This window comes from Cokeromyces recurvatus (assembly GCF_025118155.1).
Source record: "Cokeromyces recurvatus strain NRRL 2243 chromosome Unknown BX663scaffold_2, whole genome shotgun sequence".
Lineage (NCBI taxonomy): Eukaryota > Fungi > Mucoromycota > Mucoromycetes > Mucorales > Mucoraceae > Cokeromyces > Cokeromyces recurvatus.
In genome coordinates, this window is record NW_026251388.1 from 1334052 (window position 1) to 1346435 (window position 12384).

Below are 12384 nucleotides of genomic sequence, written 5' to 3' on the forward strand. Positions count from 1 at the left end.
TTCATCATGATATGTAATTATAAAATGTGATAAATTGGCGAGGACAACATCTAAAAGAACAGCACTGAGCACGAAACAATACCTGAAGATATACCACCCATCATTTTGGAAGCAATAATCGAATTATAAGGTTGCTAAATATGTAAAATGGTTTGAAAGTGGTAGAGCACATATAAAAGTACTATTTTATCTCGTATTCTAGACTTCAATTTTCCATAATCATTCTCTCGCCTACCATGTATTAAAATTTATCGAACAAAATATGGGTATTTTAGATAAGCAAGGAAAACATGGAGTCTTCATTGTTATGGACAAATGCAGGATTCTTCATTCTGAATATGTTACAGATTGTATAAAAAAAAAACCCCCCGGTTACAAAGCATTATTTATGCTGCCCTATACACCTTTCTTAAACCCTATCGAAGAATGTTGGTCAAAGGTCAAGTTTCACACAAAATGTCATCTTTTGATAGAGACAGATCAATTAACACCAAGGATTGTAACTGCTTGTAAAACAATTACCCCAGATGACTGTTAAAAAAAGTCGTCTAAATTATTATTTGATAATTATCAGTCAACATACTACATTATTGGATGTTAGTATTAAGTAAAAAGCCTAAGCATAAATCTCTATTATTCGTCTGAATACTAATTTTCTTTTGTTTGATTTCTAAAAAAGGTAAGCAAATTGTCTAAAGATTAATTTTGATTCGTCCAAAAAAAAAAAAACTAACATCATCTACATATTTAAAGTGTAAAAGTCGAACTTTTTATGTAATTGTTTGTGACTATTTATAAGTTCAGGTACAACCTAGAAATTCTTATTTTTTAATAGACAGCCCTAAATTGCTTTCTTCCAATACGCTTTTTTTTTTAAAACAAATACATTTATTCGAATATAATACTACATTCCTTTTTTTTTGTTATAGAATAAAAATAAATCCACATTGGATTCCAAAAATTCAACAATTAAACTAGATTCTAAAGAAACAAATTTATCATCAGCAGCATCAACATCATCAACATCATCATTTTTGTATGTCATTATTTTCTAAACTTTCTAATAAAAGCAGTAATAACGATAAGACACTTTATCCATGGTCACAGAAGAAATTAAGCGGTAGTAATAGTATATTTCCAAGGGCAGGACATGCTGCTGTTGCTGCTTCGTCCGAGGGTATTATTATTTTTGGTGGTATTCATCGTACCTCTACTAAAAAGGAGCTTTTTTATATTGATGCCAGTAAGTTGGGACTCATAAAACAAAACATAATTTTATTCTTATGGAATACATGTTAGATAATCTTTCGGCAACAAGTATTCATGCTTCTGGTGATATACCAAGTCCAAGAATATCATCTGCCATGATTTTTAGAAATGGACATATTATGCGTAAGTTGTATTTTATCTATCTACTTGAAGTTAAAAAAAAACGTGTTATTTAATATATAAATACACATATTAGTTTATGGTGGTAAACCAGTTGCTCCTGATGAAAAGTATGATGGCGGTTTTTATATTTTGAATTTACGTAAAGTTACATTTTATATAATGAAAGAAGGGATTATTGAGAAGCTTTTAACTGTACATAGATTCGAAACATTGGGCACGCATTCAGATGGAAGGTGTTCAACCTGCTGAAAGATCAGGACATACAGCAGTCATTCATGAGGGCATTATTTATATCTGGGGAGGACAGCATGAAGGAAATTATTTTAATGATTTAATTATTTGTAATACTAGTACTCGTAAGTATCCTTATTTTTTGTTTGTTTGTTTGTTTGTTTGTTTGTTTCTTTTTTCCTTCAAGTTGTTATATATAAAGGCTTTTTACTCAGTGAAATTTTCAATTATAGTTAATTCTGCTCCAAGGTGGGAATTTGTTGGTTATAACAATGAATGTCCTGAACCTAGGTCAGGTCATATTTCTCAAATTTACGAAAACAAGCTTTACATGTATGTTACACATATTTAAATTAAATTATAACAAAAATTAATCAATTCAAATTTAGTTTTGGAGGCACAAATGGACGTAGACTATTTAATGATCTTTGGTCCTTTGATTTATATACTGGACTATGGACAAAAATTGAAGCAGATGGTTTAACTCCTATTGCTTGTGAATCAGCAGCTTCTGCTATGGCTGAAGACGTGATTTATATTATAGGTGGTAAAGGAGAAAATAATATAGAATTGAATGATTTATTTGCCTTTAGAGTGAAAAGTAAGATTGACTTGTTAAAAAACCCAGCAAAAATGCTACATTCATATTTAAACTTCTTTGTATCATATCAATAGGTAGACGTTGGTTTAGATTTCAAAATATGGGACCAGCTCCTTCTCCTCGTCATGGATTAACAATGACAACTGTAAAAGATCGCCTATTTGTTATAGGTGGTGATAACGGTACATCTAAAATGGAAGATGCTTCTTTTGTTTATATTTTAGATAGTACAAAAATTAAATACCCAATAGAAAATATTCCACATGTTGATTCCCCTCATAATAGCCCAATTGAAGATCGTAGACATTCTTCACAACAACAATATGGGACTCGAATACAGCAATCTCGGTCGCCTGCCAATACCACCACTAACATTACTACTAACGAAAACGATTTGATGGTTCAATCTTCTCCTACAAATAGTAGTAGTCCTATTAGTCTAACTTCTCCTCGTCATAGATCTTATTTTCCAAATATAGAAAACCAAAATTCAAGTCAGGTAGTTTTCATGGTATATATACATATATAAGTGAACTCATTCATATTGAATATACATATTAGCTATCTGCAAGGCCTCCTAGACATATTTCAGCAGTACCAGAAGCAGCTCTTCGTCGTCCTCGTGCTACATCTCCTTTACCTTATCAACAAAACGAATCAGATATTACTGCAGATATGCGTCGACAGCATCATGAACACGATCCGTCATTAATGCAAACAAATATGTTAGCAGCAGCTGCTGCTATGAAAGACGAAAGATGGGCTATGGCTCAACAAATCGTACCTAATCAACAACGCTCATCACCAAATAATACAACAACACTTCCTCCTCCTCCTCGTCCTCCACGTGATGGAGTTGGTTTATTAAACAATAATGTTATGAATACCATGGACTATGAAGATATTCGTAACAAGCCTCGACCCTCTCGTTATCACGATGATACTACATCACCTGTATCACCACAACCGAATTCAGCCCTTATTTCATCTAGTCGTAATACCCCTACAGCATGTCAAAAGATTGCATTTAAACCATCCAATAATAATGATAATGACAACGACAACGACAATGACAACGACGGCAATGAACGACAAAAACTTATTCAAGAAATCGAGTCTCGAGATGCTCTTATTGTAGCCTTGAAATCTAAAGAAAATTGGTGGCGTACTGAAGTTGCCCTCGCACGCAAACAAAACTCAACACTTTTTGCATCTGCTGAAGCCGATGAAACATTGTTGATGGAGGTAGATGATTTACCAGCCGATAAACTTAAGCTCTTTGAACAGTTGGTATCTGTCAAAACTGAGTTACGTCGTGTGCGTACCCAAATTGCTCAAGAGTCAAAGGGATGTGGACAAGCAGATCGAATGAGAACTGCTGCTCTTCAAGAGGCCGCTTATTTCAAGACAAAGTATTTGGCTCTCAAATCGCATAGACGTGATGAGACATTAGAGATGGATCGTTGTGATGAATTAGAAAAGAAATTAGTAGCAGTCCTAAAGGAAAACGAAGTTCAGAAGAAACTAGTACAACAGTTAAAGAAAAGATCAGAGCATGATCGAATGGCAAGACGAACGACAGAAGAGAGAGCTCATGAGTGTCAGATGAGAGCAGAGGAAGCTCAAAATGCTCAACAACGAGCTCTGGAAGAATTGGAGATAGCTTATCAGAGAGTGAAGAAGGCAGAAACACAAGTACGTGATAACGCTGTCAAAATGGCAGACTTAACCCGACAATTAAGTGATGCTCTACAGCAACAACAAGAGCAACAGCCAAATGAACAACAAGAGGAATTAAAGATGGCTCAGTTGAAAGCTGCTAATTTAAAGGCTAGAAATGAAGTAGCAACATTGAAAGGGCAATTAGCTGAACAGATGGATGAAAAGGAAAGATTGAGACAATTAATTCAGGAACGAGAAGATACATTAGTAGAAACCCAGCGTCATGTAGAGAATTGCGAAATCCAATTAAAAATGATGAGGGATGCTTATCAACAAAAGGCAAAGGATGCTGCGATATCAGACTAAAACTTCTACGAACTTGTTTTTTTTTAATTTGATTTAATTTAATTTATTTATACCGTATACAAGTTAAAAAATAAAAAAAAATTGTAATAAAAGACATCAGTTTAATAAAATAATAATATACAATAAGGAGGTATCTGAAAAAATAAATCTAATAATAATAATAACCTTGATGTCTAATTATCCTTCACGCCATTGGTGGGCACAATCATCATTGCAACATTTATAGAAAATAGATGAAGGTTCATCAGCTGAACGAATTTGAATCATCATAAAGTAAGCTTTATCGTGTTCACATTTAGGGCAAGTAACTAAAAGTAAACTACTGTTAGTAAAAAAAAAAAAAAATGAAATAGAAGGATTAAACATTATTAATTTTACCTTCTGTAGTATCAACATTCTTCCATGCATCAGCACCACCTAATACATCATCCACTTCTTTTCTTTTTAATTCTTTACGAGAAGTATGCTAATGTGTATACACATAAAAAGGGTGAAATATTAGCATCTATAAATAAAATCTATTAATGTACATACTCTCGATTGAATGCTATAAACATACGGACATGATTGACAAAAAAATGCTTGTCCTCCGTCGTTCTCGATTAAAAGTAAATTTGCGCAATTAGGGCAAAATAACATTATTGAAGTAAATGAAAAAAAAAAAAAAAGGAAATTAAAAATCAAGCTTTTATATATACAAGCCACATTATTGAAATCTATAAAAAAATCGGTTTTTATTGGTAAGTGAATTTGTATACATGTATAGGAGAGCTGATAGGAATGATTATAAGAAGAGAAAGAAAGAAAGAAAGAAAGAAAGAATAAAAAAAAAGAAGAAAGGGTTTTCAAAAAAAAAAAACCATGAATAATTTATTTCTTGGCTTCAACCTTAACAACCTTAGATCCATTCTTTTCACGCATGATTAAAGTCACATTAGCCTGAGCATCTACGGTGATCTGGACTTCAATTTTACTACCCTTAGCTTTAGCGGCCTTTTCAAGAGGAAGAGAAGCTTCGACTAATTGAGCAGCAGGCTTAGTATAAACCTTGGTAACAATTTCAGGTTCCTCTTCATAGGGTTCTTCATCATCTTCAACTTCAACAGGTTCAGGCTTCACTTCTACCTTTTCAATAACATGTTCACCTTCATAAAGTGCCAAATAAGCTGCAGATTGATTATCTTCAGCATTGCCAAATTCAAAGACACGACGTGTAGGTAAAGCGGTTCCACGAGGAATGACAGTAATAAATTCGCCCTTGGCATTCAAAACACCAATAGCCTTGGTTGTGTTGGGTGCTAAAGTAACAACAGGATGGATAGCAGCATCGATATCTTCTTTTTCAAAACCAGAAACTAAAGAACCTTGAATAGCACAACCACGAGCAACAACTTCATCAGATTCAAGTTCATTCAAAACCTTGGTATTTTCATTAGTAAAGACTTCACGAATCTTGAGAGCAAATCTAGGAATACGGGCAGAACCACCAGCTAAGAGAACTTCATCAATTTCAGAAGCATCCAATTGACTCTTTTCAAGAACTTGATGAATAACAGTTTGAAGTTGAGCAAAGACATTCTTAGATAAAATTTCGAAACGCATACGGTTAATTGTGCTATGGAAATCAACACCGTCAGCTAATGATTCAACAAAACAGGGGGCAGAGTTGGCAGAGGATAACATCTTCTTAGTGACCTCAACAGCGTTACGAAGTTTAGAAAGGGCCTTTTGGTTATTATTAATGTCAATCTTAGCCTTCTTTTGGAATTCAGCTGTGAAGTGCTTAATTAAGTTATCATCAAAGGAGGCGCCGCCAACTTTAGTATCATGAGCAGTGGCCAAAATAGTAAACATACCAGAACGAACAGCTAAAACAGTAACATCAAATGAATGACCACCCAAATCACAAATAACAATGGTTTTATCTTGAGGATCTTTGTTAGTACTCTCTTGACCAACACCATAGGCCAAGGCAGCAGCAGCAGATTCATGAATCAATTGGATCACTTTGATGCCAGCATCTTCGGCAGCGGAAACCAATTCCTCACGTTGTTTCTCAGTAAAATAAGAGGGTACAGCCATGACAGCACCATTAACGGCAGTACCCAAGAAAGCTTCAGCAGATTCACGAATATGACGCAAGTATTTAGCAGAAACTTCCTTAGCAGTAAAAACAGTCTTGCCAGAAGGTAATTCAATCTCATAGGCAGGAACACCAGCCTTGTCTACAATGGGAGCAGCAGAGCCAGTCAAGTTCTCTGCTTCAGTAAAACTATTAACGCATTATTGATCAATATTATTATTATTATTATTATTATTCTATATACATATATATTTATATATGTATTTATATTTACCTCTTTCCAATATTAGCACGGAAGTTGGCGATGGTTTGGTTAGGATGACGAGGAATGTCGGATTTGGCTTGAGAACCAATGACCTAATTAAACATAAATAAATAAATAACTCCTATATCTGTGTTGATTCTACTATTAAATTCTACCTCTTCATCTCCATGGAAAGCAAGAACGGAGGCAATTTGTCTATCACCTTCTTCATTAGCAAGACAATCAGCGCGACCATCCTATAAGTCATCATGAATATATATACATTGCAGAAAATTTCGAAAATATTTGATAATTACCTTGTTCAAATAAGCAATAGAAGTATATGCAGTACCAAAATTAATACCAATAACTGTGTTGGATTCGCTCATTGTAATGTGAAGGAGAAGGGCAATACACAAAAAAAGAAGGAAGAAAAAAAAAACTTTTGATTATACTGACTGGAAGATAAACGAAAAAGTATTGACAGTCACTGAACTTTGTATTTTTTTTTAAAAAAAAAAAAAATTACTGACTTAGTTACAGTAACTTTAATAATCTTTATTTTTTATCAGGGTTAAGCTTGACAGAACATCTCTTACTTATTAAAAAGGATTATATAAAGATTATTTTGTTGCTTTTTTTTGTTTACTTTTCTGGAAGTCTATGTAAACTGTAAATTATCTATTTATAAAGTTCTATCATGGTAAATTTGGATATATTAGTTTTTTAAGTTTAAGGAATCTTCCTTTCATTGCTTATATAGCAAAGTTAAAATTCATAATTTATCATTTAAGAACTCAGACAAATCAATGGTATTTGTAGAAGGTATTTTTTGTTATAAGAAGTTAAAGAATAAGACAACGTATATCTTTGGGATTAAATAAATTATTATTGTTTAAAAAGTTACTTTTTTTTTTTTTTTTTTTTTTTTTGTTAAGAATGTAATACACTCAAATACAACAAATAATAGAGAGTTTATTGCACCTTAATGATTTACAGTGTGCCAAAATTACATTTAGCTATATTAGACTATACTTTCTTTCTTCATTGTATAGAAAATAGTTGAAGAGGAAGACATGTGTATATTCTTCGTTATTACTAGAAACAACAAATACTCAGCTAATACAAGTGACTTCTTGTTATATATTATGTAATCTTGACTACTCTCATTTAATTACCTTTTTTTTTTTTTTTTTTTGTATATGTATTGCTTTGCATAAAATGAATTATTATCAAACACCACCACCGCCTATTCCGAAAAGACCGTCATTGGATGATAATATTGAAATAACGAATGTAAAAGAAGGAGAAACTGTTTATCAGGTAGTGATTAAATTGTTTATATAAAACGATACAATTAAATAATAAATATATAGCGTTTTCTTCTTATTAATGGCCGTGCAGGTCCTCGTAACTCTAAATTTGATAAACCAGTTTATGTTCTTTGTAATGATTTTCCTAAAACAACTTGGCCCTGTGTTGATTCCTATTTCAAGGCCATGGTTCATTTAGTTCCTGGTCCCAACACTATCACATTTGTGTTCCCTAATGGACATAACACTGACCAACTCCATTTCCACGTCAACTATTTACCTCTTTTACAAAATCCACCATTGTCATTAGTGATCATGATCGGATCTGATTCTCCTGCTCTATTTGATGTACCACCTGAAAAGCAAGGACAAAACACGCTCGAGATTGCTATTAAAAAGCTTCGTATGGCAGGATATATGTGGCAAGTATTTTGTGCCGAGCAAATGTATCGGAATGGTATGGGACGTCGTACCTTTCAATTAGATGAGGCATGGTTACCTGATACAGTATCAAGCCAAGAGGAAGGTAGAATGCGACATACAGCTCGTGTTCACATTATTCGTTCAAGACATACTGTAGCTGAGATACGTGATATTCGTCGTGCTCAACAGAGCAAATATAGTAATGAAGAATTTGATAGTTTATTTGATTATTTTATGGAAGAATTAGAGAGGCATCCACCCTTTGATAAGCCCTGCACAGTTGCAGGATTAATTTTAGATTCACACTGGGATACAACTGAGCAGGTATCATTAGGTCATACGGCCTTAGGTGGTGGTGCAGGTGATACTGCATTGGGCGTCTTCGGATCTCATCTATTGCATGCTTGGCCGACTTCAATTGAAGACATTGTACCAAGTCTACTAAATAATACAATGACTGATACAAGATATGTTGCAAATGATGCGAATGAAAGTGGAAATTGGTGGCGAGCGTGCAATATTGGTATGGGAGCCATGGTAAGCTTAAAAGAATAAAAGAAAAGAAAAGAAAAAAAAAGGCTAAATATTAAATATTTATTTATTTTTTGAAAGTTGCATGAAGTAGGCCATTCATATACTTTAACACATACGCCTACAGGTAAAATAATAGGTTAAATCTCAATTGTTGATGCTAATTACCATCATCAATATTAGGTATTATGAGTCGTGGCTATAACAATTGGAATCGTACATTTGTAGCAAAGGAACCAGGATTGGCACCTATTCCACCAGAAGCAGAAGGAGGATCTCATTGGTAATATATATATAAATATATACATATATACATTTCAATAACTATGAGATACGCATGTTACTTATATATATATATATATATAGGCACAGAGCAGATATAATACGACTTCGATTTCATCCTGCATTCCGAATTCCTGAAGATGGACCTATAGGCAAACCCAATTCATCATCACCCAGCTTTGTAGCCTTGGATGACGGCCAATTTGAAATAATTGCACCAGCAGGTCTGTCAATGCTTGAAATATTTGTAAATGGACAATATAGAACTCATTTAGAATTCCTCCAAAGAACTCAACCTACAGCTTTAAAGTTGAGTATCCAAGATATTTGTGCTCGATCTCATTGTCGACCTGATGAAAAGATTGAACTTGAAGTTACTTGTGTTAATCAAAAACAAAAACATCTAGATAATTTAATAGAATTTTTAAACACTCATTGTATCCGTTTACCCGGTATTGGAGAGGATACTAATATACTCAAGAGTGATGTCTACGGACTCGGAGAGGGAGGTGATGCCTCGAATGTGATTTTTATTAATAAACCCCCTCTAAGAAAAATCATTGTCCATCATGGAAGCTTCTTTGATGGATTTAAATTGATTTGGCAAGATGGAAGTCAAAGTGTGATTGGTAAGTCTGGTGGTGGTAACTCTGAATTTGAAGTGTTTCCTGGAGAACGTATACAAGGTCTTGTGGTACGCAGTGGTGCTTGGATTGATGGCTTACAATTCAAGATGAGTAGTGGACGTTTAAGTCCTTGGTTTGGCGGACAAGGAGGTGACATACATATTGTAGAAGCACCCTCAGGCTATGAACTTGTAGGATTCTTTGGTACTGCAAAGTCTTGGATGGAGCAAATTGGTATTTATTATCGTCGTAGTTTATAAATAGAATCTGGAGAAAAACTAGAAAGAATATTTTCTTAATAGAAAAAAAAAATAAAATAAAAATACACTTCCTTTTTTATGTGTTGTGACTTTGTAGGCAAATATAAATTCATGCCTTTTATTTCCTTTTTTTTTTTTTTTTTTTTTTTTTTTTTCTTTTTTTTCTTTTTATTAAACAAAAAGAAATGAAATTAATCTACGGCTATGAAATAAGTAAATAGGATTTATGAAGCTAAATATTTTAATTTCTAATTTTTTTTGTCTAGATGAATTACCCGGTCAAGTTGGCCATGTTGTCTGTCCACCTCTCTTATCTTCGAAAATTACAGTTTCAAGTGCTAATAATACGAATCGTTGGATCTTTTATGGTACTCGTAGACAAATTCTTGATTGGATTCGAGAACATTCAGATATCACACTTGAATCGGCTATCTTTATTGGTGGGAAACAATGCAAAAATGATGCTCATTCTGAACTGATAATCGATCTTGGATATGTGTATGACCAAGAACAAAGTTATAGTGATTATATCAAATCTTATTTTGTAGATATTTATGAAGTTGAACGAGTCAAATGCGAAATTCGACCTCGAATTGATTCAAAAGATAATATGATTCCTTCACTAAGCCGAGTTGTTGTAGCTAATGGCTGTCGATTAGGAGACATAGTAGATGATTTAGAGATTGAATGGTATAAACCTGGAGATTCTTATGTTCGACAAGCAATTCAATTGTTTACAGATGCACCTACACCAAGTCATATTCTAAGTGCAAAGCCGCCTTCTTCAATTCAAGTAGCTACAACTACAACAAATAACCCTACTTCAACTTTAAATACACCTATGCCAACAGAAATAGAGTCATCTGCTCACTGAAACATACCATTGTTATAATAAATAAGCTTTTTTTTTTGTTTTAATACTACGCTGCTACATATTCATTGATATTATATCATGAAGTTTAATTATTATTATTTTTTTATGAGTTCAATTTGCTATTGGTTAATTTCCATTCATAGCATAAATAAGAGTTAGGTTTAGTTTAGATACTGTTAACTAGTAATATTTTCTATAAACATGTATACTCTATTTACATAGTAGTTTTATATTATAAATTATGTGTTAGACAAACATTTTATTGACAGACAGATATAAAGTATAAGTATCAGCTATCTTTACTCTGATAAGTTTCAAAGATCCAATGATATCTAACTTATATTTGTCCTTATCTAATGAATTTCCTTTGCTATTCCTATAACCATTTATAATAAAGACAATGTATTATCCTAGCTACTTTATTGTAACAAGAAATAAGTCATCTTTCATAAGACATATCAAGATAGTAGTCTTTAGATAGCAACATTTGTTAAAGTTATTTAATTTAATTTTTGGTAGCTATCTATAAGCATACTACAAATTCATGGTTAAGGCTAATTAGGAAACTTTTTTTTTTCTAAATTTCATATATTTGAATACTAAAATTTCTATAGAGCTTCTTATTTCATTGAAAAATAAAATTTCTAAATAAGGAAACCAAAATTTCTGCTAAAAAAGAAAAAAAACAAGAATTTTCAATTTTTTTTTTTTTTCCCTTTAAACAAAGTTTATTAAAATGAGTGAATCAACCAGTAGCAACAGCAACAACAACAGTAGTAATAATAATAATAGTCTACTTCAAGTGCCTTCAGCAACAACGACTAATAACATATCATCGTCTTCTTCATCTTCACCAACTTTACCTGTTATACCTCCACCTGTAATTGATATACCATCTAAAAAAGAAAAAACAATGGCTGAATTCCTTGCAACCATGGATAATTACGCACCTATTGTAAGCATAGTTTGACATGACTTGATCTTTAACTAAAACATCATAAACTATAGATACCTGATGCAGTAACTGATTACTATTTAAATAAAGCTGGATTTAATTGTGATGATGTTCGAATGTAATGTAGAATATATATATATATATATATATATGTACATTGATTAACTTGATTATTTATTCACTTTAATTCCGTATAGTAAACGATTATTAGCATTGGCCACACAGAAGTTTGTAGCAGATATTGCAACAGATGCTTTTCAATATTGTAAAGTTAGACAATCTGGAATCAAAAAATCAGGAAAGGTATAAAATCAATTGAAATTAAAAGCAAAACAAAAAAATTAATAGCAAGTTTATAGGAACGAAAAAATGTGTTGACAATGGAAGACCTTTCAGCTGCATTAAATGAATATGGTATAAATATTAAAAAACCAGAATATTATTCCTAAATATATGAGACAAAAAAAATAGTTGTCAAGATATTTACTTGTAAATAAAAATAAAAAAAAAAATGTTTTTTTTTCTTACTTTTTTCATATGA

The 12384-nt window shown here is 32.5% G+C and overlaps 7 protein-coding genes across 7 annotated transcripts; 5 read left to right on the forward strand and 2 right to left on the reverse strand.

Annotated features, from left to right (window-relative positions):
* Positions 1-316: 316 nt before the first annotated feature.
* Positions 317-538, forward strand: BX663DRAFT_415828 (uncharacterized protein; the record flags this gene model as incomplete). Its single annotated transcript, XM_051522349.1, has 1 exon — positions 317-538. A coding segment is annotated over one exon (222 nt), but the record flags the coding sequence as incomplete, so codon positions are not given.
* Positions 539-859: 321 nt separating this feature from the next.
* Positions 860-4346, forward strand: BX663DRAFT_495627 (uncharacterized protein). Its single transcript, XM_051525667.1, has 8 exons — positions 860-1243; positions 1300-1392; positions 1466-1531; positions 1593-1748; positions 1857-1956; positions 2013-2224; positions 2299-2723; positions 2786-4346. Exons 1-8 carry the CDS (start codon positions 1039-1041, stop codon positions 4250-4252), a joined length of 2724 nt encoding a protein of 907 aa, XP_051387340.1. The 5' UTR covers positions 860-1038; the 3' UTR covers positions 4253-4346.
* BX663DRAFT_557908 (uncharacterized protein) lies at positions 4347-4891 on the reverse strand (the record flags this gene model as incomplete). Its single annotated transcript, XM_051531790.1, has 3 exons — positions 4347-4560; positions 4631-4718; positions 4787-4891. 3 exons carry the CDS (start codon positions 4889-4891, stop codon positions 4430-4432), a joined length of 324 nt encoding a protein of 107 aa, XP_051387341.1. The 3' UTR covers positions 4347-4429.
* An 87-nt stretch (positions 4892-4978) lies between these two features.
* Positions 4979-7034, reverse strand: BX663DRAFT_447549 (heat shock protein 70 family). The gene is made up of 4 exons (XM_051523696.1): positions 6897-7034; positions 6756-6836; positions 6610-6692; positions 4979-6524 (listed from the first exon to the last, which is right to left on the reverse strand). The coding sequence occupies exons 1-4, from the start codon at positions 6966-6968 to the stop codon at positions 5123-5125; spliced, it is 1638 nt and encodes a 545-aa protein (XP_051387342.1). The 5' UTR covers positions 6969-7034; the 3' UTR covers positions 4979-5122.
* Positions 7035-7759: 725 nt separating this feature from the next.
* On the forward strand, positions 7760-10077 carry BX663DRAFT_534529 (putative peptidase family-domain-containing protein). The gene is made up of 5 exons (XM_051530574.1): positions 7760-7902; positions 7956-8852; positions 8928-8973; positions 9030-9129; positions 9213-10077. Exons 1-5 carry the CDS (start codon positions 7801-7803, stop codon positions 10012-10014), a joined length of 1947 nt encoding a protein of 648 aa, XP_051387343.1. The 5' UTR covers positions 7760-7800; the 3' UTR covers positions 10015-10077.
* Positions 10078-10160: 83 nt separating this feature from the next.
* On the forward strand, positions 10161-10930 carry BX663DRAFT_495634 (uncharacterized protein). The gene has a single exon (XM_051525668.1). It carries the CDS (start codon positions 10241-10243, stop codon positions 10886-10888), a length of 648 nt encoding a protein of 215 aa, XP_051387344.1. The 5' UTR covers positions 10161-10240; the 3' UTR covers positions 10889-10930.
* Positions 10931-11624: 694 nt separating this feature from the next.
* On the forward strand, positions 11625-12292 carry BX663DRAFT_426275 (transcription initiation factor TFIID 23-30kDa subunit-domain-containing protein; the record flags this gene model as incomplete). The annotated part of the gene is made up of 4 exons (XM_051522531.1): positions 11625-11843; positions 11897-11961; positions 12041-12146; positions 12203-12292. The coding sequence occupies 4 exons, from the start codon at positions 11625-11627 to the stop codon at positions 12290-12292; spliced, it is 480 nt and encodes a 159-aa protein (XP_051387345.1).
* Positions 12293-12384: the final 92 nt, after the last annotated feature.

Bases quoted from the DNA above. Each gene is read 5' to 3' on its own strand.
- BX663DRAFT_447549 (XM_051523696.1), bottom strand. From the start codon at position 6,968: ATGAGCGAATCCAACACAGTTATTGGTATTAATTTTGGTACTGCATAT. The intron at 6,837-6,896 runs GTAATTATCAAA...GATGACTTATAG, and splicing joins CTATTGCTTATTTGAACAAG to GATGGTCGCGCTGATTGTCT. The intron at 6,525-6,609 runs GTAAATATAAAT...ATGCGTTAATAG, and splicing joins CGTGCTAATATTGGAAAGAG to TTTTACTGAAGCAGAGAACT.
- BX663DRAFT_534529 (XM_051530574.1), top strand. From the start codon at position 7,801: ATGAATTATTATCAAACACCACCACCGCCTATTCCGAAAAGACCGTCA. The intron at 7,903-7,955 runs GTAGTGATTAAA...ATAAATATATAG, and splicing joins AAGGAGAAACTGTTTATCAG to CGTTTTCTTCTTATTAATGG. The intron at 8,974-9,029 runs GTAAAATAATAG...CATCAATATTAG, and splicing joins TTTAACACATACGCCTACAG to GTATTATGAGTCGTGGCTAT.
- BX663DRAFT_495627 (XM_051525667.1), top strand. From the start codon at position 1,039: ATGTCATTATTTTCTAAACTTTCTAATAAAAGCAGTAATAACGATAAG. The intron at 1,244-1,299 runs GTAAGTTGGGAC...AATACATGTTAG, and splicing joins GCTTTTTTATATTGATGCCA to ATAATCTTTCGGCAACAAGT. The intron at 1,393-1,465 runs GTAAGTTGTATT...TACACATATTAG, and splicing joins TAGAAATGGACATATTATGC to TTTATGGTGGTAAACCAGTT.
- BX663DRAFT_495634 (XM_051525668.1), top strand. From the start codon at position 10,241: ATGAAGCTAAATATTTTAATTTCTAATTTTTTTTGTCTAGATGAATTA.